The 23,673-nt window shown below is 43.3% G+C and overlaps 1 protein-coding gene across 8 annotated transcripts in view; it reads left to right on the top strand.

Moving 5' to 3' along the window:
* Positions 1–23,673, top strand: part of LOC116701409 (triple functional domain protein) — an 88,860-nt gene extending 65,187 nt beyond the window's left edge. For 3 of the 8 annotated variants that reach the window (XM_032535104.1, XM_032535103.1, XM_032535105.1), the window contains 47 exons: positions 110–305; positions 1,475–1,641; positions 1,749–1,868; positions 2,014–2,205; positions 2,327–2,476; positions 2,618–2,732; positions 3,024–3,139; positions 3,268–3,390; positions 3,760–3,954; positions 4,039–4,154; positions 4,895–4,961; positions 5,086–5,195; positions 5,509–5,578; positions 5,769–5,858; positions 5,947–6,039; positions 6,134–6,245; positions 6,397–6,587; positions 7,055–7,156; positions 8,293–8,322; positions 9,084–9,229; positions 9,372–9,471; positions 9,588–9,831; positions 10,034–10,141; positions 10,717–10,910; positions 11,010–11,180; positions 14,065–14,160; positions 14,263–14,411; positions 14,496–14,562; positions 15,374–15,477; positions 15,568–15,637; positions 15,935–16,024; positions 16,118–16,210; positions 16,359–16,409; positions 16,507–16,584; positions 16,743–16,931; positions 17,413–17,593; positions 17,659–17,892; positions 17,982–18,490; positions 19,267–19,514; positions 19,715–19,856; positions 19,957–19,984; positions 20,132–20,294; positions 20,458–20,579; positions 20,681–20,759; positions 20,925–21,125; positions 21,261–21,399; positions 21,774–22,325. In XM_032535104.1, the coding sequence (XP_032390995.1) occupies positions 110–305; positions 1,475–1,641; positions 1,749–1,868; positions 2,014–2,205; positions 2,327–2,476; positions 2,618–2,732; positions 3,024–3,139; positions 3,268–3,390; positions 3,760–3,954; positions 4,039–4,154; positions 4,895–4,961; positions 5,086–5,195; positions 5,509–5,578; positions 5,769–5,858; positions 5,947–6,039; positions 6,134–6,245; positions 6,397–6,587; positions 7,055–7,156; positions 8,293–8,322; positions 9,084–9,229; positions 9,372–9,471; positions 9,588–9,831; positions 10,034–10,141; positions 10,717–10,910; positions 11,010–11,180; positions 14,065–14,160; positions 14,263–14,411; positions 14,496–14,562; positions 15,374–15,477; positions 15,568–15,637; positions 15,935–16,024; positions 16,118–16,210; positions 16,359–16,409; positions 16,507–16,584; positions 16,743–16,931; positions 17,413–17,593; positions 17,659–17,892; positions 17,982–18,490; positions 19,267–19,514; positions 19,715–19,856; positions 19,957–19,984; positions 20,132–20,294; positions 20,458–20,579; positions 20,681–20,759; positions 20,925–21,125; positions 21,261–21,399; positions 21,774–22,325 (6,903 nt within the window). Of the gene's footprint in view, positions 1–109; positions 306–1,474; positions 1,642–1,748; positions 1,869–2,013; positions 2,206–2,326; positions 2,477–2,617; positions 2,733–3,023; positions 3,140–3,267; positions 3,391–3,759; positions 3,955–4,038; positions 4,155–4,894; positions 4,962–5,085; positions 5,196–5,508; positions 5,579–5,768; positions 5,859–5,946; positions 6,040–6,133; positions 6,246–6,396; positions 6,588–7,054; positions 7,157–8,292; positions 8,323–9,083; positions 9,230–9,371; positions 9,472–9,587; positions 9,832–10,033; positions 10,142–10,716; positions 10,911–11,009; positions 11,181–14,064; positions 14,161–14,262; positions 14,412–14,495; positions 14,563–15,373; positions 15,478–15,567; positions 15,638–15,934; positions 16,025–16,117; positions 16,211–16,358; positions 16,410–16,506; positions 16,585–16,742; positions 16,932–17,412; positions 17,594–17,658; positions 17,893–17,981; positions 18,491–19,266; positions 19,515–19,714; positions 19,857–19,956; positions 19,985–20,131; positions 20,295–20,457; positions 20,580–20,680; positions 20,760–20,924; positions 21,126–21,260; positions 21,400–21,773 lie in introns of all 8 variants that reach the window. The other 5 variants (XM_032535101.1, XM_032535098.1, XM_032535097.1 and 2 more) reach the window with 5 other exon arrangements.

Below are 23,673 nucleotides of genomic sequence, written 5' to 3'. Positions count from 1 at the left end.
ATAGATAGATAGATAGATAGATCCTGGTTCCAATGACCTTTCAGCATTGTAAATACATGGTCATGCTTATGTGGCCTCTGAGACATGGAATCTTATTGTCCTTCCTCAGATCATCTCTGACCTGGAGTCATGGAACGAGGAGCTGACGGGTCAGATGAATGATTTTGACACGGAGGACCTGACGCTGGCCGAGCAGAGGCTGCAACACCACGCCGACAAGGCCCTGACCATGAACAACCTCACCTTCGATGTCATCCACCAGGGCCAGGAGCTGCTGCAGTACGTCAACGAAGTCCAGGCCTCCGGTGAGTCCAGCGCCCAGACTCTGCTGTAGATATGGCACCATGCCATCCAGGGATCCATTGGTCTCTGATAGAACCAAAAACTGCAACAGTATTAACCATCACCTTCCTTGTGTTCATTTCCTTGATACTGCAGTTTGCTTTGTCCTCTTTGATCAACTTTCCTTAAGGATAAAAGAAAAGACAAGAGAAAGCATTGCTGGCTTTCCCTTTTCTTTTCTTTTTGCTTTTACATTTTGTTTAGAATTTTTTCCTGGAACTAAAAGGTCTTAGAAAGTATTGTGAAATCCGAAAACACTGTTCTGTATCTGTCCTCCTGGGATACTGCTCTTATAAGCCATTAGAACCATTCAGCTGAGTGTTAAAGTGGGAGACAGCTAGTGTTGGGTACTGAAACCTGGTGCCAATATGGCACCAGGTTCTAGATGACGGGTGTCTAATGAACCAAATGGTGACACAGATTTTAGTGCACCATTTCAGTGCCACTCAGATGCCTGTGCTGCCCTCTGGTGCTCTGAATAGGACGTTACAGGCAACAGAAGTATCACTGCATGTGACGCTAGTTAACGTTCCATTTGGCAGCAGTAACGTTGACTATATGTATATTTCCCCTTATTGCCCTAACAATAAACAGGCCGTTCTTTACTGTCACTAATGTCGTCGTGTGCCCTTTTACTTTTATCGGCACCGCTTTTTAAAAATACTTTAGCACCAGTATTGGAAACAACGAAACAATATCCAATCCTAAATAAAGTTCATGTTCACTGTTGCTGCACAGATTTCTGTGTTGGCTACATTAGTTTAATATTGATACTGTGTAGGTGTTTGCGGGTCAAATTCAGTCAGCGTTTGTGATGAGAGGCACCCACTCACTAACTATAATAACTCACCTGTGATCTCACATGCTAATAGGTGCTCTCTAAAACAACAAAAAGAGTGGTTACATCATGTTGTGTGTTGAAACATACTGATAATCTTATTCATAGAGCAGTTCTTAGAATCAAGGTAAATTTGCTTTATGAGACGACTGCAAATGTAAGTAGTAACTAAGACGTGAAGGGATAAAAGTATTTGAAGTTATTTACGGTGGGCAGAACTTAAACAGCACTGCGGCTACTTTAGGTCGAGGTCTACTGTGTCCATCCAAAGTCTAATGTGTGTCTTGTCTTCAGGCGTTGAGCTGCTGTGTGACCGAGACGTCGACATGGCCACGCGGGTTCAGGACCTGCTGGAGTTTCTCCACGAGAAGCAGCAAGAACTGGACTTGGCAGCCGAGCAGCACCGGAGACACCTGGAGCAGTGCGTCCAGCTGAGACACCTGCAGGCTGAAGTCAAACAGGTAGGACACACAGTCTTAAAACTCTCTGCAGGCCAGAATATCTGCAAGTATGAAAAATAGTATTGGATTGGTGACATGTGAACACAGCTCTCCTCTTTTATTTTCAGGTTCTGGGTTGGATACGTAATGGTGAGTCGATGTTGAACGCTGGTCTTATAACGGCCAGCTCGCTGCAGGAAGCTGAACAACTGCAGAGGGAACATGAACAGTTTCAACACGCCATTGAGGTGAGACACGGTCTGTTTATTCAATCTGTTTCTCCCTCCGCTGTGTTTTCTTTCCGAAGTCTAAAGCTAGATTTTTTTAGTTAGTAACTACATTAGCTAGTTTCATTCTAACCCCGTCCTTCCTCCACCTCTTCCTTCCCTGCAGAAAACCCACCAGAGTGCCCTGCAGGTTCAGCAGAAGGCCGAGGCTCTGCTCCAGGCAAACCACTATGACATGGACCTGATCAGAGACTGTGCCGAGAGCGTGGCCTCCCACTGGCAGCAGCTAATGCTGAAAATGGAGGACAGACTTAAGCTAGTCAATGCTTCAGTGGCCTTTTACAAGACCTCTGAACAGGTAGGAAGATGCACAGAGGGCTCAGCATTCAACGTGACTATTTCCTTGTCCCAACAATTCCACTCGAAAAAAACAATTGTGTTATCCCCAAACAACAGCCTAAGTGTGTTTTTCCCCACAGGTCTGCAGTGTGTTGGAGAGCCTGGAGCAGGAGTATAAGAGAGAGGAGGACTGGTGCGGAGGAGCCGATAAACTCGGACCCAACTGTGAAACGGAGCACGTCAGCCCCATGATCAGTAAACATCTGGAGCAGAAGGAGGCCTTCCTCAAGGTAACTTACAACACAATTTAACCTGACCCTAAGCATATTATCAAGTTACATCTCTGATATATGTGTGTGTGTGTGTGTGTGTGTGTGTGTGTGTGTGTGTGTGTGTGTGTGTGTGTGTGTGTAAATAATTCTATCATGCAGGCATGCACTCTGGCCAGGAGAAACGCAGACGTCTTCCTCAAGTACATGCACAGGAACAGCGTCAACATGCCCGGGATGCTGAGCCACGTCAAAGCACCAGAACAGCAGGTTAAAAGTCAGTATCAGCAAACCGTTATGGTTGAGTGGTTGAAAGAAAATGGCTAACGATTGAAATAGCTAAAAAGTAATGGATAAATGTCGAAATAGTTAACTGATGCGGTTGAAATTGATTGTGATGGGTAGATGGTTGAAACAACTAGCTGATGTTGGTGTAAAAGATATTTCGAAACCAGTGCATATAAGCAAAATGTGTCTAACATGTCAGGTAAAAAAGTTCTGATGAAATCTTTTGGGTTCGGTTGAGGAGCTGAATGCCTGAATCTTGAATCTTTTCTGTTGTGTAAAGACATCCTCAATGAGCTGCTACAGAGAGAGAATCGTGTTCTCCACTTCTGGACCATGAGGAAACGACGGCTGGACCAGTGTCAGCAGTATGTGGTGTTTGAACGCAGCGCCAAACAGGTACATCATACACTTACACACATAAACCAACCGTTACGTTCAGCTCAACAAACATATATTTTACACACTCCCACACATAAACTGCTTGCAGACAATGCATGTTTTTCTGTGTGTTTGTGTGTTTTCAGGCTCTGGAATGGATTCACGACACCGGGGAGTTTTACCTGTCCACACACACCTCCACCGGCTCAAGTATCCACCACACACAGGAACTGCTAAAGGAGCATGAGGACTTCCACATCACAGCCAAGGTTACACACGCACGCACGCACACACTTAAATGATTGAGTTTCCTTAGAAAAAACATCCTCTTCTGCAACTTTTTGGTCTGATTTTGTGAACATTCACAACACACACATTTGTGTTCACATCCTTGGTCCGTGGTGCCCTTGTATTTATGGCTTTTAACAATGAGACACATGAGTTGAAGTTGACTTGCTGACTAAGATTTGGGATTTCAGGATTATTATTTCAAACGTTTCATTGCAGTAGATGTAAGGGCAATAGGGCGCGGATCATTAAGTTCCCTAGATTATACACACACGCACGCACATACATAAGCATACCACTGTGTGTATGCTTTTGTGTGTGTATGTGACACTTTCTTCCCCCTCCTGCAGCAAACTAAGGAGCGTGTGAAGCTGCTGATCCAGCTGGCTGACGGCTTCTGCGAGAAAGGCCACAGTCACGCTGGAGAGATCAAGAAATGGGTGACTGCTGTGGACAAACGCTACAGGGACTTCTCCCTGCGCATGGACAAGTACCGATGCAGCCTGGAGAAAGCCCTGGGCATCTCCTCGGACTCCAACAAGGCCGTAAGTGCTCATGTCGAAAATCAGCTAATTCACATTCTTCCCGTCTCTTAAACTCACTTCCTATTTTGTCTCTGTCTGTGTCAGAGTAAGGATCTCCAGTTGGACATCATCCCAGCCACAGCTCCAGGGTCAGAGGTCAAGCTGCGGGACGCCGCTCACGAGCTCAACGAGGAGAAACGCAAGTCTGCACGCAGAAAGGAGTACGTCACCACTTCCTGTTTCTCATACTTAATCCAAAAAAGAATTGTTCAGAACAGCTGTTTTAGAACAGATTATAAAGATAGATAAACGGTTATACAATTGCTAGTTAGCATTTCAACTACATTTTTCCTCCTGTTGGAAATATGTGTTGCTGTTTCAAAGGGCGTGTAGTTGAATGATTGATTGGTTCAGTGCCCAAAATATGCAGCAGAGCAGCCTAGTGCTTATTTACACGGTCTGTCATAGGAAGGTCAGCGGTTCAGTTGTTGTGTCCTTGTCAACAGCACTGAACCCCTCCGTACTCGCTCAAAAGTGGTTCTGAGTAAGTGATTGAGTTCAACGTAAATGTGCGCACATAATGGATCTGTGTGATTAAAACCTCCTCCGCCGCCTCCTCCTCCACTCATGAGCCTCCTCTTTGCTGCCAGCACAAGAAGTGCAGACACAACTGTCCAGCTCCACAGGAGAACAAATAAATCTACATGTAGTACACAGGAAAAAGGAGACTGCGTCCATAGTTAGTCCATGAGCGGCACAAATCATGAGCATGATTCTAGTCATTCCGGGCTGGTTTATGACCATGTAGGTTTTATGGCCCGAAACGCTTTCACCATTATTCATTAATGAAAATGGATGAAGCAGACGGGCTGAAAGAGAGCTATCGGCATTGTAATTTATCATATTGTGGATGAGGACAGTAGGACAATTGCTAAGTAAGTGTGTGTGCGTGTGTGTCTAGGTTCATCATGGCGGAGCTGATTCAGACAGAAAAAGCCTACGTGCGAGATCTGCGGGAGTGCATGGATGTAAGTTCAGCTTCACAACCCACCGCTGCCAGAGTGGTGCAACAACTTTTTACACAAAATGTGGAAATGCATCAGAACCCTGTTGGAAAGGTTAATTTTCTCTTATCTTGTTCCCTCCATGCAGACCTACCTGTGGGAGATGACCAGTGGAGTTGAGGAGATTCCTCCAGGAATCATCAACAAGGAGCACATCATCTTTGGAAACATGCAAGACCTCTTTGAATTCCACCATAAGTAAGAAACAGCTTTGTGGACTTCAAATTCCCTAGAAATTCCAAATTTTAAACTAGACCTGCAAGCAAGTACTCCAGGGTCCAAGCACCCTGCTGCCATTCAGATCCGGATCAAAGTAAAATCAAGTTTTAAATAAATATTGAAAGTAAGAGTTTAAAATCAGTTAAGTATCTTCATCAGCTTCTTGTACTACAAAACATCTGTAGTTTAGGAATATACAGTACATATTTTATGTTTTAGTTTTCATTTTGAAATATCACTTTTCACATGTGTGTTTGTCACATTTAAATCTCCCACTCCTTTTTTTTGTCAGCATCTTTCTTAAAGAGTTGGAGAAATATGAGCAGCTACCAGAGGATGTTGGGCATTGCTTTGTCACATGGGTACGTATCATGTGTTCACCAACATTTGAACATTCAATAGAAATGTTTCCTTATTTTTTTTTAGATTTAAATACTTTAGATCCCCAATGTATATTTTACAAATTACATTCACAGGTAGTAGCTTTTAAGTAGGAGTGACTGCTGTAGGTTATGATCACCACCATTGTCACTTCTTTCTCTCTTCATCTAGGCTGATAAATTCCAGATGTATGTGAACTACTGTAAGAACAAACCCGACTCCACCCAGCTCATCCTAGAGCATGCTGGGAACTACTTTGATGTGAGTATTGCCTATAATTGTTATAATAAATTTTGAAGGTTCCCATCAGCAGCTATGTGCGATCACATTCCTTTTCTTCTCAATGCAGGAAATTCAACAGAGGCACCGACTGGCCAACTCCATCTCTTCCTATCTGATCAAGCCCGTGCAGAGAATCACCAAGTATCAGCTCCTGCTGAAGGTAACCCACCAAACCAAATCTCACTGCTGCGGTGGCCGTCTCCTTAGTTCCTTAGTTCCTTGTTGTCATGGCTTCTGTGTGCCTGTCTGTCTAGGAGCTGCTGACTTGCTGCGAGGAAGGTAAAGGAGAGATCAAAGACGGCCTGGAGGTGATGCTCAGTGTTCCTAAGAAAGCCAACGATGCAATGCACCTCTCTATGCTGGAAGGTGATTAACACGACCTGCTCGTTAGTTATGTTGCTGTGATCTTTTGCTGTCAGCTGGATTTACAGCGAGCTTGCCTTCTGTCTAATTACAGTGCTTTATCAGTCAGGCAGCGTGTTTGATTTGTCATGCTTATATCCCCTCCTTCTCCCAGGTTTCGATGAAAACATCGAATCCCAGGGCGAGCTCATTCTCCAGGACTCGTTCCAGGTCTGGGATCCAAAGACTCTGATCCGTAAGGGTCGGGAGCGCCACCTCTTCTTGTTTGAGATGTCTCTCGTCTTCAGCAAGGAGGTCAAGGACTCAAACGGCAGGAGCAAATACATCTACAAGAGCAAACTCTTTGTAAGTAGATGATGGTGAAAAGTACCTAATGAATGATGTTTGCTTCAAAAAGAAATTAGTGTATTCATGTAATCAGTATATTTAAAGAGCCAGTCAGGCCTAAGAGTATTTATAATGGTAGATGACATGACTAATTGAATACAATTCAATTTTATTTATAGTATCAAATCCTAACAGACTCTACTGAGTAGAGCTAGACCATATTCTAATTTACAAAGACCCAAAAGTTCCAAATATGCTTTCAAATAAAATAAATCTTAAAACCGTGGCGAAGAAAAACTTCCTTTTAATGTTTAGCTTTTTTAATGTATTTTAATGTAACTGCAGTACTTTTCAGTAAAAAAATAAACGCACATCTGATTGACTCTAATGAAAACTGTGTCAAGAAATCACCTTATTTCAAATAGCCATTGGGCCGTTGATGTCTTCTGAGGACATTTTCTCATGTTCGCCTGCTCTGTTCCCAGACGTCCGAGTTGGGGGTGACGGAGCATGTGGAAGGAGACCCCTGCAAGTTTGCTCTATGGTTGGGGCGCACCCCGACGTCTGACAACAAGATTGTGCTCAAGGTAAAACACACTTCCTCTCTTCTGTTTCTTTGGAAAGGGTTCGACTGATATGGGTTTTCAAAGGCAGAACTCTGAAATCATTTGGGACTAAAAGTCTAAAAATTAATAAAAGGGGTAAATTACAAGTTTATATAATAAATATGTAATCAAACACACTTCCATATAGTGTGTTGGATGTCTCTGACAGATATATATCTGATTGGGAAAAAAATGCATCAGAAAACCTTAATATCGGTCTAACCCAGTTCTTTCTCTCCTCTCTTCATAATCAACCTCCTCCTACCTTTATATATTTCATCTTTCCTGTATTCTCTGCTGTCTCGTTTGATTGAATGAGCAGCTCCAAACTGGCCGAGAAGCTTTCTATAGTCACAAACTCGTCCCCTGTCTCCTTGATTTCTGTCTTCTGTCGGTCGCTCTCTGCCAGGCTCTGTCACCTGGTTAGATTCTGCTTTGTTCCATCTGTAAGCAAACACAAGCACGTCTGTATATCTGGGGCTGTGTTTTCTGTGGATGTTTGTATCTCTAATTCTCTCTGTGGGCTGACATGCTTCCACCAACGCTGCTGACACTGATTCAACCCCTGAACGCCCACAATCTCCCATCCTGGCTCTGTGCCACTTTATCAAAGTTACGAGAAGCCATCTTTCTTTACCAGAAAAAAGAAGCCTTTTAATGAGTTGAATGCCATGGTGGAAGTAAGATATGGCATCAATTTCTTTAGTTTTCTGAGTGAACATTTCAAGCCCCCATTTTCAAAACTCTTTTGTGTGTTCTTCTATTGAGTATTGTCACAGATGGGATCAAATCAGTGTCAGCCATTGGAACAGCATCAAGCCAAAACCCTAACACATTTCATTCTGAGCGTTACAACTCTATATTACATGTCGACTATCAAATGTGGTATGTACATTGTAAATAAAGTGTGTCTCTACTAACTACGCACACACACAAACACATGCCATCCATTACTACATTGCCACACATTTAATTGGCCTACAGTACACTATTAAGGCAAATTATCAGTGTTGTGAGTTTCTATCATGTCAACCCATTTTGTCAGCATAAAGAATGTCATGTATATCTTCCAAAAACCAAACCAGTGAAATTCTCTATTTTATATTTTAAATTCAAAGCTAAGTCAGGGATCCAAACATGGAGCGATGGTGAGTACAAACTATCCCACAACACAGCCCTCAACCACTTCTCACAAGTCTGAAACACTACTCTTAGCACCTCTTATTCTCGCCTTCACTGAACGGGAAAAACAACGTTCCATAGCAGAGTCCCACTTTATCCCAAAGCCATAGCTGGGGAGGGGGCCTAAAAAGATTGTAGCGTAAATTCCCAACAAGCTGTACTTGTACTCCAAATGCAAACTTTAACAAACTGAGCTAAACACTGACAGTTCCAATGTGTTAAAACATTATTGTAACAATACCCACTTTAATATGACTAATTTCACCATTTGTGGTTTATTCCTGGGAATGTAGCCACAGCCAGCCACTTCATCATACTGCAAATGTGAGGGTTCATCAGTGGGCCATAGGCTCAATCATCATGGTGTGGCCTCATGCGGCTATAGATATTAATAGCCCCAATTTTTGTAATCTTTGATTATTATAAATAACACCCAGTTTAAAATCCGTTTGAACAAACATGTGGGATGATGTCGAGGAAGCGGTTCTAGAGTTCATCTGACTGGGGCGGTAAAGCTGGTTGGGATCCACTGTTCTAGGGTCCGTGGCTGGGAGGGCTCGTACGAGATCAAATTTATCTGAAAAATGCCGTGAGTTGATAAGAGATGACAAGAGGTAAATTCAGACTTGTGTGAAACGTACAGAGTAAGAATTCCAGAGGAAGTTCATTTCCTGACATCTCTAACTTTCTGACTTCTTAAACTCGTTCCATTATTGACCAATAACAGGCGTCAAGCATTGAAAACAAGCAGGACTGGATCAAGCACATCAGGGAGGTGATTCAGGAGCGCACCATTCACCTGAGAGGGGCGCTCAAGGAGCCCATTCATATCCCCAAAACAACCACAGCCAAGCACCACAAGGGAAGGGGAAGGTAATGAGACACCTGTTGTGACACCTAGATTTAAGATGTTCTGAGGGAACATGAGACACATATGAGTTTTTATCCAATCCATCACAAACTCTCGAGTTAATTTACACTCACACCTTTGATTTATCATGTGTGTGTCTATTAGGGATGGAGAGGACCTGGACAGTCAGGGTGAAGGCAGCAGCCAACCAGACACCATCTCTCTGGCATCCCGCACTTCACAGAACACACTGGACAGCGACAAGGTGAGTCAATACACACACACACACACACACACACACACACACACACACAGGAATGATGTGTCAGTTAGAAGAACCATCCTAACGCAGATCATTGGGATTCTCCTTTCTTCCTTCAGCTCTCCGGGGGCTGTGAGCTGACCGTGGTCATACACGACTTCATGGCCAGCAACAGCAACGAGCTGACGGTGCGGCGCGGCCAGACGGTGGAGGTTCTGGAGCGCTGCCACGACAAGCCAGACTGGTGCCTGGTCAGGACCACAGACCGCTCCCCTGCCATGGAGGGCCTGGTGCCCTGCTCCATGCTCTGCATCGCCCATTCCAGGTCCTCCATGGAGATGGAGGGCATTTACAACCACAAAGGTGTGTGTGTGCGTGTGCGTGTGCGTGTGTGTGCGTGTGCGTGCGTGTGTGTGTGTGCGTGTGTGTGTGTGCGCGCGTTAAATATACGTGTGCTGTATTTAAGGAATTTTACATACTGGGGATAAAACAAGAACCTATTTAAATACTTTGTGTAAATCTACACCATAATTTTGAAACTTTAACATCACTCTGTCTTTCACAGACACTCTGTCAGTGTGCAGCAATGACTCCATCATGCCAGGGTTGTCAGCTACGCTGCAGCCTGGTCACGGCATCGGCTCCCACACCTCGCCAGGGCCTAAACGACCCGGTATGGTCACCGGTGCTATACTATCTATTGGGTCTGCTCTCTGAAATCCCAGACAAATTCTCAAAACCACCTCAACTCAGAGATAGCAAGTAACATGAACCAGAATGGTGTTCAATTATACATAAATACTTTACACTAGATCAATATTAACGTGAAGTAAAATTGTAGTGTAACTCTTTATTCTATATGAAAAATGTTAACACAATATTATATTGAAAAAGCTAACCATAGGCACTCCTCAAATTGATCTGTAAGATCCACGTTCCCATTTTTAAAAAAAAAAAAAAAAAAACACCCACAGAAAACAAATAAAGATTCTTCTTCATTCACCTTCTCTATTGCCAAAAGTGCATAATGAGAAATGTGTTGATAAAAAAATCAAAAGGCAATTTTATCTAAGATCGAGACTAGGCTAAAAATGAGGTTGATCCCGAGACCTTTAAAAAGTGGTCTTGAAAATGAACTCGAGGAATTCAACTACAACTGCTATGTTGATCATTTAAATAAAGGGTTAACCTCTTCCTGTTATTCTACGGTGTAGCTTTTAGTAATCGTAGTATTATTATTTTTTTAAGGTAACACGCTGCGGAAGTGGCTCACCAGTCCCGTGCGTCGGCTGAGCAGCGGCAAGGCAGACGGCCACGTGAAGAAGCTGGCCCACAAGCACAAGAAGAGCCGCGACGTGCGGAAGAGCGGGGAGATGACGATGGGGTCCCAGAAAGACTTGGACGACAGTGCCGCCACACCTCAGGACGAGACTGTGGAGGAGGTGGGTGGATACACAATACTACATCCTTACGATGTTCGCCCTCTCCCCGTGTAAGGTTGTGTGATGTAACCTCCACTGTGCCGTGTGTGTGTGCCGCAGAGGGTTCGTAACGAGGGCTTGTCGAGCGGCACGTTGTCCAAGTCGAGTTCTTCGGGCATGCAGAGCTGTGGAGAGGAGGAGGGCGAGGAAGGCGCCGACTCGGTACCTCTGCCTCCACCTATGGCCATCCAGCAGCACAGTCTGCTGCAGCCGGACTCCCAGGATGACAAGGTGAGGGAAGGGGGGGGCGGTACAGAGGGGACAGAAGCCTGACGGGGAAAGATGATGAACAGGAGAAACAGGAACTTGGAACATTTTACACATTCTACAAATTTGCTTTTACAGAGTTCTTTTATTAAATGTTAGGTCAGAAAGGAAGTTAGACATTATTTCTTTTAGAATTAGGCCTAGAAGAAGAAGAAGAAGAAGAAGAAGAAGAAGAATCCATATACAGTGGCTTGAGAAAGTTTACACACCCATGCTAAAGTTGATTAAAAAAGAGATTGGCACGATTTTATTTCAGTCAGCCTAATAGCTGGTTTGATTTACAATACATTATTCATTCACAAAGAAAATTGGTGTCCTTAAAAGGTTGGATTTTCCTAAATCTTTAAATGAAAGCATTAAGATCAATTTCCAAAAGATGTTATTCCTTTTTTTAATCCACTTTAGCATGGGTGTGTGAGTTTTCTCAGGCCACTGTATAGTTATATGAGGGATTTTTTAAGAAGTGAAATGTTAGTACATCTTCTCTTTTTGGTTTTATTGTGAAAATAGAAGCAGCTGAAGAGTAGAGCTTTGTACAAGAAAAGGTCTTTATAGCTTTTATCCCTAACAAGTGGAAATTGTAATCAAATTAGAGGCTAAATCACATTTGGTATTAAGGTTGAAGTAGGTATAGTGTAAGGGTTCTTTTCTTTACCCTGTACGTCATGTTTGTTCTTGGAGAGTTAGGAACAGGCTAACAACTTAAGCTAATTAAAGCATCATCTATAACTATTGTAAAAATTTATTATACAGCTTCTCTTTTTTTCTCATTGCTGTTCTGATTTTTAATTCTTGAAGGTTAAAAATGTTCCCGCTCATTTCAGTCTTCCACTTTTCCCCAAAAAAGAGCATGTCCAGACACAGTTTTAAGTGACTCCTTTGTTTCTGTTATGCATAACATTTTATCTTGGCATGTTGCATCATAGCAATGAAAAGTTTCTGGCATTCCAAGTCTCTTCCTGGACTAAAGTGGAGGCTCCTCTGACACTAATTTCTGTTTCTCTTTTGTTTTGTTTCCTGGTTGTATCGTTTGCCACGCTGTAGCATTATCTTGATTTATGTCCTGTCTTTGCTTTGTCTCAGTTTCCATACCTCTCCATCTGAAATGCCCCGGTCGTCTCCCGCCCCTTCCCTCAGTCAATTCTTTAATGCTCTTTTTTCCTGCAGCTTTAAATGCTACTCGCTAAAGCATTTTTCTTTGGTTTTTACAACAGTTTCTAGATTGAAAGGAAATGAAGCTAGTGGCTTTTTTAGACTTTCTTCTTCTTAAAAATCACCTTTCTCTGCCCCCTAAAGTCACTCTTCCTAACTTTTGTATTTTTCTGAATTCTTGAACATTCCTGACTTTCTTTAGCATAGAATTTTTTTCCTTCCATCTTTTTTTAGTTTCACTCATTTTGATTTGTACTTTCTGCCCTGTTTCTCCAACACACCACTGTAGAGTTGCCTGGCAGATGAGCGAGGGCATCACGGGAAAATGTAGATAAAGAGAAGATGCGTGTAGCTCTTGACTCTAAATGGATGGCAATGTGTCAGTTTTAGTACAGATCAGAAGGATATAATGCCCAATTTGCGTCAAATATCTGTAAATTCAGAGATCCTTTTGAATTTTGTAATGCTTTGCGGCTGTTACGGTAACACGGGACTGCAGCTTTTTTTCTGCATGTTTATCCCTCATAGGTTGGGAAAAGGTTGGTGGCTTGAAAGAAAGTAGATGTCGATACAAGTACGGAAGTTTGATTCCCCGTCAGCTGAGCTGGTAGCTCCCCTGGATAATAATCCCAATATGACAAAATGTAAATTCAAAAGCCCCCCTGTTCCCATCATCCCCCAACCCCTCACTACCCCCTCCCTCACCCGCCCTGCCCGCTCGTCCTCATCTCCCTTTTACCCTCTGTGCGTTAACCTCATTACCCATGCGAGTAATTGGCATCTCTAAACGCTGGCGAGGCCAGAAGGGCACACAACCTCACCCAGAAAACCTAATTGAGGAAAGTCTTGAAGCACAGCACAGCAAGGGTGAGAGTCTCCTCAACTATACATACATACATACATATACCTCTTTTATTCTCGCTCTGTTAGCATCCTTTTTATTTATTTTTTAGCTGTTCATCACCATCCGAGAAGGCAACAGAAACATTCTACATCACTTCCCCCCCCCCCACCTTCTCCCCATCACCATTTTCTGACATTTCACTTTTTCACCATATTCTTATTTTGTTTACTCAAATTTCAGCCTCATTTTTTTTTACCTTTTCATTTAACAGTTTCTTTTTTTTTTAAAGTCATATTTTATCCTTTTCACTTTCTTTGAACCTTCAGATACAAACCCGAACATTAGGGTTTCACTTGTGGAAACATCTTTTGGGACAGCATTTAACATTTAACAAACATTTCCACTGAGTCATCTTGCTCACTCAAATAACAAAAATAAAACTTGTCTCATAATCAAAAGTTATAATCAAACAAATATGAAATTAAGATAAACAAAAGCTGATCTTGAAATGAATGTCCTTTAACATGAAGCTATAGCATTAAGCTATTTCTTTTGCCTTCCATTTATGGACTATTCCAACCCATCGTACAAGTACAGGTGGGTGTAATGGGCCTTTAAGTTTTCACTAAAAACAAATAAGAGCATTTATTGTCTGTTGTTAGAGATGAAGAATGTTCGACAAATTTGTCAATAACGAGTAAAGCTTGTATTAATCATAAAGTAGTATTGACAACAGCCAATGAGCAGATTTAGAGTTAGGCTTAGGAATAGTTGTTAGATTAGATGTTTTATCAGGTTCTAATGCTCTTTTTTTTTCCCCCTCCCTACACTCATATCTCTATTTTTATCCAGAGCTCTTCTCGCCTGTCCGTCCGTCCATCTAGTTCAGAGACGCCCAGTGCCGCTGAGTTGGTGAGCGCCATCGAGGAGTTGGTCAAAAGCAAGATGGTAGGATAATGGAGGAAAACAGGAACACACTAAACTTGATGTTTACCTTCATACATGAAGCTGTTTTGCCATGGCGATTTTTCTGTTTTTTCCCTGGTGCAGGCTTTAGAGGACAGACCCAGCTCGCTCTCAGTAGAACAGGGAGACAGTAGCTCTCCCTCCTTCAACCCCTCTGACAACTCCCTCCTCTCCTCCTCCTCCCCCATTGAAGAGATGGATGAGCGCAGGGCCAGCATCCTCAAGAAAAGACAGTACGGTCGTTCTCTTCATCTATGTATGTTTTCTTATTTCTTGAATTTTGAGGCAAACATCTTTCTTTTTCTTCTTTACTGTAGTTACATTCTGCTGGAGCTGGTGGAGACAGAGAGAGATTATGTCAGAGACCTCAGCCTGGTCGTGGAGGTGAGTTGATGCTGCTTAAAGTGCACATATTATGAAAAAAACACTTTTTCTGGGATTTGGGGTATTATTTTGTGTCTCCGGTGCTTCCACACACATACAAACTTGGAAAAACCATCTGTGCTGTTTTGAGGGAGATACGGTTTCTGAATGTCCTCTGCCTTCAGTCTCCGGGTGAGCTTTTGAAAATCTGCACAACTTTCTACGTCACTAGCTGAGACGAGGTGGCTAACCATAGCATGCTAGCTCGTTCTCAATGGCAAAACACTGCTACAACACCCACTAGTTGACCATAATCTCCAAAAGAACTACTTCCTGTCCCTGTTCTGCAGGTAGTCCACAAGTGTCCCTTGTTTAGAAGAAGTCTCCCAGCTAATCCTGCCTTGGACTGACCAAATCTGGAGAAAGAGTTATCTAGCTGATGATCTTACCTAGCTACTGAGCATATGCAGCTCCCAACAAAGATAGTATAGAAGTGAGATGCCTCACTCTGGAGCTAAAACAGAGACCTAAACACACAGGGTGAAAACAGGAGTTGCAGCAATGTGCAGTACATATGGAAAATGAAACCATGTAAACTTATTCCGGTACAACCTCAAAATACAATTATAAACCTGAAAATTAGCAGAATATGGGCGCCTTAATTAGCTGTACATCACTTACTGTCTGAAAATATATGAACATTTGCTGGAGGTTGTTATTGTTCTGACTGCTGTTTAAAAATGGTGCTGACAGTATGAGAATTAGTTTGCTGACGTTTACAGACTTGCTGTTGTAAATATGTGTTACTGTGTTTGTGTGCCTCCATTATAAGGGCTACATGAGCCGGATGAAGGAGGAGGGTGTCCCTGATGATATGAAGGGAAAAGACAAAATCGTGTTTGGCAACATCCACCAGATCTATGACTGGCACAAAGAGTATGTGACGCACTCATAAGGAGAATACAGAGCTTTCCCTGTTCAGACTCTCTAGCACAGTAGCTTACTTCCCGTTCCTGTTTTGTTTAGTTTCTGTCTTGGGGAGTTGGAGAAATGTTTGGAGGACCCCGACAGACTGGGACCACTCTTTCTCAAACAGGTTTGTTCACAGCAAACAAAGAGATATATATGGAGATATGTGAAATTGGCGTTTATTTCTTTTATAGCTGTAATTGTAACATCCAACAGGTCAATTAGGTCACCAACATAACAGTGAAAGTGTTGACATATGAAAGCAACAAACATGTATTTTAGATGAATGAGATAAGTATTTCCAGCTGTTTATCGTTCTTGTTTGTTCAGCGCTGTATACTACCAGGAAGTTATTGTAAACAAACATTGTGATTGGGTCAAGGCATTTGATTATGTTGTAACTGTATGTGCTTTTTGTTTCCAGGAACGGAGACTAAACATGTATGTAGTGTACTGTCAAAACAAGCCCAAATCGGAGCACATCGTCTCAGAGTACATTGACACCTACTTCGAGGTAAGAGCCTGTTATTTTTAGGATTTTACCCTTGGACATTCCTGCAAATCTGCATCCAGCTCTCAGCCTCTCAATCTTTCTCTGACTTTGTAGGACCTGAAGCAGCGACTGGGCCACAGGCTGCAGATCACAGACCTGCTCATCAAGCCAGTCCAGAGGATCATGAAGTACCAGCTGCTGCTCAAGGTTGGTCTGCTACAATACAACAGAGGGCGCCAGAGGTGTAGCTACTTCTCATGCTCCCCTAGATTTAGTTTTGTTATCTTAACTGGCATTCATATAATACAGTATGTCACTGTCTAAATTGTTTTTGGACACTTTTTTCTGTTTTTAGGATTTCCTGAAACACTCTAAAAAGGCTGGGCTGGAGTCTGTGGAGTTAGAGGTAAGATAATAAAATGGCACATCTTCATTACTTTAAATCAAGCCATACATGTTCTGCATGCAGTCCGGTCAACCTTTTGCTCCTTTGTGACTTACAGAAAGCAGTTGAGGTCATGTGCATTGTGCCAAAAAGGTGTAACGATATGATGAATGTCGGCCGGCTTCAGGGATTTGATGTAAGAAATCTCATGCAATTATAAATGAAAACAATGCTACATTCACAGCATGTTGCCTACGTAACAAACACGTTATCTTACATTATTCAATTTAAAAGTCTATCTTTCTTCCTATACCTGATCTTCCCTTTTTTCCATTCTTGTTCATCTCTTTCCAGGGCAAGATCGTGGCTCAAGGTCGCCTTTTACTACAGGACACATTCATGGTGTCGGACCCGGAGGGGAGTGTTATTGGCCGGATGAAGGAGAGAAGAGTCTTCCTCTTCGAGCAGGTGGTCATATTTAGTGAGCCCCTCGACAAGAAAGGTTTCTCCTTGCCAGGCTTCCTCTACAAGAACAGCATCAAGGTAACAGACAATTGCGAGGTGCAAGGATTTGTACTACTTCATTAAGTGAAGGCCAGTGGAATATAGAATGTATAAAGCTTATCAGGTAAAGGGTGTAATAAGGGCTCTAGTGAAATACCTGTACCCTGTGAAAGTTTGTTGCAAGTAACTTCAATGAGTAGCTAGCCTTACATCTTAAAAATGTACACTTACAAAATAGAAAATATTTATTTATATTAAAGTCAAACAGAATTTATTGTCATGTCATGAACAGAATCTCCAATGTTGTTTATGGGAGCTTGTATTTTGAAGATGTAGCTACCAGGTTTTTTAGTTTAGTGAACTTATAATTCTTAGATGGATATGTAAGAATAAGTCAATTGAGGAAAGAGAATGTTCTTGGAAATAAAAATCCAAAGTCAAGAAATTGATTTAAAAAAGGCACTAATATACTTAATTAAAGCATATGACTTACAACTGACTGAGGTAAATCTCACTTTAGGTAAGCTGTTTGGGTATAGAGGAGAATCCAGAAAGTGATCCCTGTAAGTTCATCCTAACTTCTCGGTCGACCAACGGCACCGTGGAGTCCTTTGTGCTTCACTCCTCCCACCCAGGGGTGCGTGAGGTGTGGACCCTTCAGATCAGCCAGATACTTGAGAGCCAACGCAACTTCCTCAATGGTAGGCACACTCTGTCTCTCACACAAACACACACACGTATGTATGTACTTTGTACCTTATCACAGCTCTGCCCTCAACAACAGAGTATCAGAGAAACCATGTAGGGGCGAGTGGTGGGTCATGTGTGCCCAGCATGGGAGCTCCGGGTGGAGTCAGCGGTGGGTCCAGTGTGGCTGCTGGAGGTGGAAGCTCCCAGGGTAGCTCTCGTCGGCCCTCCAGAATCCCCCAGCCCTCCCGCCTGCCCCAGCCCCTACGTCACCACCCTGGGGCTGACCCCGACGGCCCAAACAGAATGCCAGGTATGAATTGTCTATATTAGTGAAATTTGTTTTGTATGGCAAAATGAAAGATTTGACTGAGGTGTGAGTTTTGCTCACTTATGATCCAGGTTCGTCCCCTTGTCCTGCCCCCACTCCCCCACTCCCTCCAGGGGGTAGCCCGCAGGGCAAGCGCCCCATCCAGGCCCCAGATGACCAACCACAGACCCCCGCTCCTGCCAGTGCTGTAGCCCCAATCCCCCGTGCCATGGTTGGGCCACTGCCCTCTACACCCACTTCTAAACCACGGCCAGGAGCCGTGTCCCCTATTGCCTCCCCACTGGCCACTCCTGCCTTCAGCAAGGATGGCCTCCCCCCTCCCCCTCCCAGCCCGGGCCAGAAGTTGGGATCTGGATTCTGGAGCTCCATGCCGGGCTCTCCAGCCAGCCGGCCCAGCTCATTCACCTTCCCGGGGGAGGCAGGAGATACTCCGGTCCGTCAGAATGCAAACCAGATCCAGACTGGCTCTGGATCTGGGAGCCAAACCCACAGACACTCCACGCACAGCAAGGAAGCCGACCGCATGAGTACATGCTCATCGGCCAGTGAGCAGTCCATCCAGTCCACCCAGAGTAATGGGGTAAGACTACTTGTTGCCCAGTGCTGCACTGACTAACATCCAGGCAGAGGGAGGCCTGGTCTGTCTTGTCTCTCCTGTCCTGCTACAGCCAGTGCTACTAATCTGTCCCCCTATTACACATCTCTGACAACTTTCACTGCTCTTCAACATCACCTCTCTAGCTCTTTGAAGACTATTTTCAAATTCAAAACTTCTCTTGCGGACCTCAATCAGCTTTTCGGTGATTCCCTTTCAAGGCTCTTTCTAGATTTCTTAACTCTAACAAAGCTTATACTAACACCTGACTTCCTCTTGGCCGTCCTTCACCTCCTGCTGTCTTCATGGTGTGTTACTTAAATGTACTTTCAATGCAACTAACCTCTGACGTTTGTGATTCGCCTACAAACGTACTTGACAGAGATCTCATTCAACCTAACATTCCTCCTCTCGTCTTTGCCTCGAGCAAAGACATGCGAAATGGAAAAATCGTTCTTAATCCAGGTTTGTTTTGTCCAAGAAGAAAATAATTCATTTTTTCTAGTCTTTCTTGCAGTCTAATCCTTTCCAAAGTCTTTATGATATGGACAGTAATCAAACCTATATTTCTGTCATCTGCTTTGACCTTTTTTCTCACTTTTCTTTACCAGAAGTATTACATTTAGATTTTTTTAGTGGCAACTTAAAATCACCCTAAATAGGTTCACTTGGATATAAAATCTGAATTATGTGCAAAGTAAAATTGTACTACTATGAAAGTTTGTGCCTACAATTGTCCACATGTCCTCCCTGTGTTGCAGAGTGAAAGTAGCAGCAGCAGTAGCGTATCCACCATGTTGGTGACCCAGGACTACATGGCCGTGAAGGAGGATGAGATCAGCGTCAGTCAGGGCGAGGTGGTCCAGATCTTGGCCAGCAACCAGCAAAACATGTTTCTGGTGTTCAGGGCGGCTACAGAGCAGGGCCCCGCCGCCGAGGGCTGGATCCCCGGATTTGTGCTGGGACACACCTCAGCCATCATCCCTGATTGTCCCGAGGGATCCATGAAGTAAGAGCCCTGAAAACTGATATAAGGATACATTATTTGAAGGCCGGCATCAGTACAACATATTGGCAAACTAATATGATGTTTTAATAAGGAATTCCAGTGTTTTCTACTTGTTGGCAGTCTATCAAGATGTCAGGCTAAAACTCGTGCTTTTTCATTTAAACTAAATTAATTGGACTCAATCCATTTTGTTGTCCCAGTAGGAAGTCTTCATCCTGGCACACATCCCTGCGCATCCGCAAAAAGTCTGAGAAGAAGGAGAAGGAGGCAAAGAAAGACACCAAGCTGGAAAACGGTTACAGGAAGTCCCGAGAAGGCATGGCCAATAAAGTTTCTGTAAAGGTGAGTTTGTCAGCCCATCTGAGGAGACTCTAGTGCTGCTATTAAGTCATGCTTCTGCTCCACTGTGCATTTTTCTGAGGTGCTTTGTTCTTTCTTTCAGCTTCTAAATCCAAATTACATCTATGATGGTAAGTGTTACTTTGGGGAATTGTGTTTACTTTAAGATTAACAAAACCAATTGCATATAATATTAAAAGCACTGTTTAACTGCTTTAAACAGTTAATGTTGAATTCTGAAGACAATTTGAAAGGATTTAACCTTCTCTCTGTTTCAGTTCCCCCAGAGTTCCTTGTACCTCTCGGTGATGTCACGTGTGACAACGGAGAGAGCGTCACCCTCAGGTGTAAGGTCTGTGGTAGACCCCGAGCCGCTGTCACCTGGAAGGGACCCAACCAGAGCAACCTCACTAACAATGGACACTTCAGCATCGCCTACACGTAAGTGTATTTCTTTTATTGAAGCTGCAGTTTATTGCATGACAACGTGCAATAGGGCTGTCACTTATTTGTGGTGGTCATTTGACTGTGTTTTAATATGAAAATGTCACTAATTAACAGTGAAGAAGTTGAAATAAACATGTTCATTTACATTTGATTTCAGGGATACGGGTGAAGCAACGCTGCGGATAATCGGCGTAGTCTCTGAAGATGATGGCGTTTACACGTGTGTTGCCACGAACGAGCTGGGCAGCGTAACGTCATCAGCTAGCCTTAGAGTGTTGGGTAAGAACCGACAGAATGAGTATCAATCCCTCCACAAAACTCATTTGACAATGCTGGTGCCAAGTGTGGACATGCATTGATTGCGTTGTTATGTGTCTCAGTGGTGTCCACTGATGGGATCAGAGTGAGCTGGAAGGACAACTTTGAGTCTCACTACACTGAGGTGGTTGAACTGGGCAGGTAATAGACTCACCCTCATAATTGACATTTAGGGTTTTCCTGAAGATATGTGATTGATATTAATTTATTTGACTTGTTAAATGCCTAACAGATACTACGCAGGTTGTCTATAAGGAGTGACCTGTAAACTGACCTTTGAATAGTCATCCTCTTTCTGCTCACCAGGGGTCGTTTCTCTGTTGTCAAACGTTGTGACCAGCGAGGGACCAAACGTCTGGTGGCGGTCAAACAGGTGAACAAGAAGCTAATGAGGAGGGACCGGGTGACACAGGAACTCAGTCTGCTCCAAAGGCTTCAACACCCCCACATAGTCAGCCTGATAGACACGTTTGAAACCCCCAGCAGCTACGCCCTGGTCCTGGAGATGTAAGTAAAGACAAAAAAAAAAAGACAAATCCAGTTTTGGAATTAAACTTTGCACGTACGTAGCTCATTAGCCTTCATAAAACAAGCATTTTTTCCTGAGGGTTTACTTCATGAGTGTTCATGTGTGTGTTTCAGGGCTGACCAAGGTCGTCTGCTGGACTACATCGTTAGCTGGGGGAATCTGACGGAGGAGAAAGTGGCCTGCTACCTAAGGGATGTTTTAGAAGCTTTACATTACCTGCACAACTGTAGAATAGTGCATTTGGACGTAAAAGTAAGTAGTTGACTTTAATGTTTTTTTGTATTAGGGGACCAATGGTTCACAAATTTTGGTAGGGGCATTATTCTTGTTTCTAGAAACATGTACATAAAGTAAAGTCATCTTGGATTTGTGCATTGTTGTTTAACACCTGTAGCACATATGTGCTCTTGAGTTGGTGAAAGCTCTAATCTTTCAGCTTTAAATTCAAACTTGCTGTTGGATCCTCTTTTTTCTGCTTTTAATACTAAAGGTCAAACGGATTTTGCATGACGTTTCACCTGCAAGAACAAAAGAAGTTAGGACTAGAAAACTTATTGTTAGACTGTAGTAATTAATAACAACCAAAAAGACAAGACTAATAGTGACACTGTAATCTCTTTTTCCAGCCTGAGAACCTGCTGGTGGCCCACAGCTCCAGCGGCCAGCCAATGGTCAAACTCACAGACTTTGGTGATGCTGTCCAGCTCAACAGTGCCCACTACGTTCACCCTCTGCTGGGCAGCCCTGAGTTTGCCTCCCCAGAGTTGGTCCTTGGAGAGCCGGTGTCGCTGAGCTCTGACCTGTGGAGCGTAGGCGTGGTGACCTATGTGCTGCTGAGTGGCGCCTCCCCCTTTCTGGACGAGAGCGCCGAGGAGACGTGCCTGAACATCTGCCGGCTAGACTTCAGCTTTCCCAGGGATTACTTCCAGGGCGTCAGCCAGGCGGCCCGGGACGTCATCTGCCTGCTTCTGAGGACAGACCCAGGCAGGAGGCCTCCAGCCGGGCTCTGCCTCCAGGAGCCGTGGTTGCAGGCCGGTCTGGCTGACGGCCATGCCAGAGCAGAGGGCTGTCTGGACACCTCCCGCCTCATCTCCTTTATAGACAGGAGGAAACATCAGACAGACGCCCGAGCCATCGGAGGAGTCAGAAGCTTCATCCAAAGTCGCCTTCAGCCCTGAGTTTAAAGGAATAATACACATGTCCAAACCAACCCTCAATCCCTAGGGCCTGCAGGTTTCTCTAAAATTGAGCCTAAATGTAAAAGGAAGGAGAAATAATGAATGCTGATCTTGTCCTCTTTCACAGAATGTTGATGTACTAAAGTCCTGTTGTCGTTTCACCAATTAAACTGAGGCCCGTTGAGGTCTTAAGCCAATCAGAGCCCTAAAGAATAGAGTTCTCACCAATCGCGTAAATTAATGGATGCCCTTGTCTACTGCTGCTTGCTGGTTTCAACTCTAAACAGATTTTGTAATTTAGTCTAAAAAAAAAAAATCTAATAAAACAAAAAAACATGAGTAATTTATTTTTCTTCGCAAGAGTTAAAGCTGATCAGAAGAGCCAATTGATCGAGCCTTGACACTACTGCACAGATCCAGAGCTTTCAGGAGAAAGTGATGCCTACAAAACTAATGATGGCAGCAAGAGCAACCTGCTGGCTTGTTGCCAGCAACATTGTGCGTTTTTGCTCTTTTACACTAAAACTGTTACTCAAAGACTTTTGAGAAGCAGCTCTTTCTTAAAGAAACGGTGTATACAAAAGGAAAAGTACGGTCTCTACGTTTCAAAGAAGAAGAAAAAAATTGTAGAAAATGATCATCAGTTTAAAGTTGCTGTGCTACTTTGGACTCTAAAGACATCTGGAGATAGTAACTGAGGTTCTTGACATTGAGACATTTATACGTCCAATCAGAGCTTTTTGATGGCTGAGCTTATATAATGTACCTAATCTAAGATACCATGATGACCATGTTGTGAATAACAATGCTGCACTGTCCAATCTGAGAAGAAACAATAGACATCCACCGTTTGCTTTTCCTAGAACAAAACTTGTGTTGCGGAGATATGAGATGTTAAGCCTTACCTTGTATATAGACTTCTGCCTTCTTTCCCCTCACATTCACAGCGGACACGAGACTGTCAGAGCCTCAGTGGCAGTGCTGATTGCCAATCAGATGGGAGTGAATGTAGAGGAAGAGGAAGATAAATTACTGTAAATGCACTCATTGTATGTTATGTTTGATTATCATGTGCAATGTTGCGGCTTTAACATTTTATGCAACTATTTATGAAGACATCTGTTGTATCTGTAATAAATCTAGAGAAAAGCATGTACTTGGTACTGCAAGCACTGCTGGTAGTTTGTGTTTATTTGATCTCTGAGTGTTATGACTTCCAGGCCACGTTAGAGGTCACAATCAACAATCATGACAGTTTGATGAAAACTGATTTAACACTTTTTGTACTGTATGCCTCTGTAGTATTGGTACACCAAAGTTGCTCTAGCTTTATAGTACTTAATAAAAA

This window comes from Etheostoma spectabile, chromosome 14 (genome assembly GCF_008692095.1).
Source record: "Etheostoma spectabile isolate EspeVRDwgs_2016 chromosome 14, UIUC_Espe_1.0, whole genome shotgun sequence".
Lineage (NCBI taxonomy): Eukaryota > Metazoa > Chordata > Actinopteri > Perciformes > Percidae > Etheostoma > Etheostoma spectabile.
The sequence above is the reverse complement of the archived record's forward strand: the minus strand, read 5'-3'. Positions and strand labels throughout refer to the sequence as shown.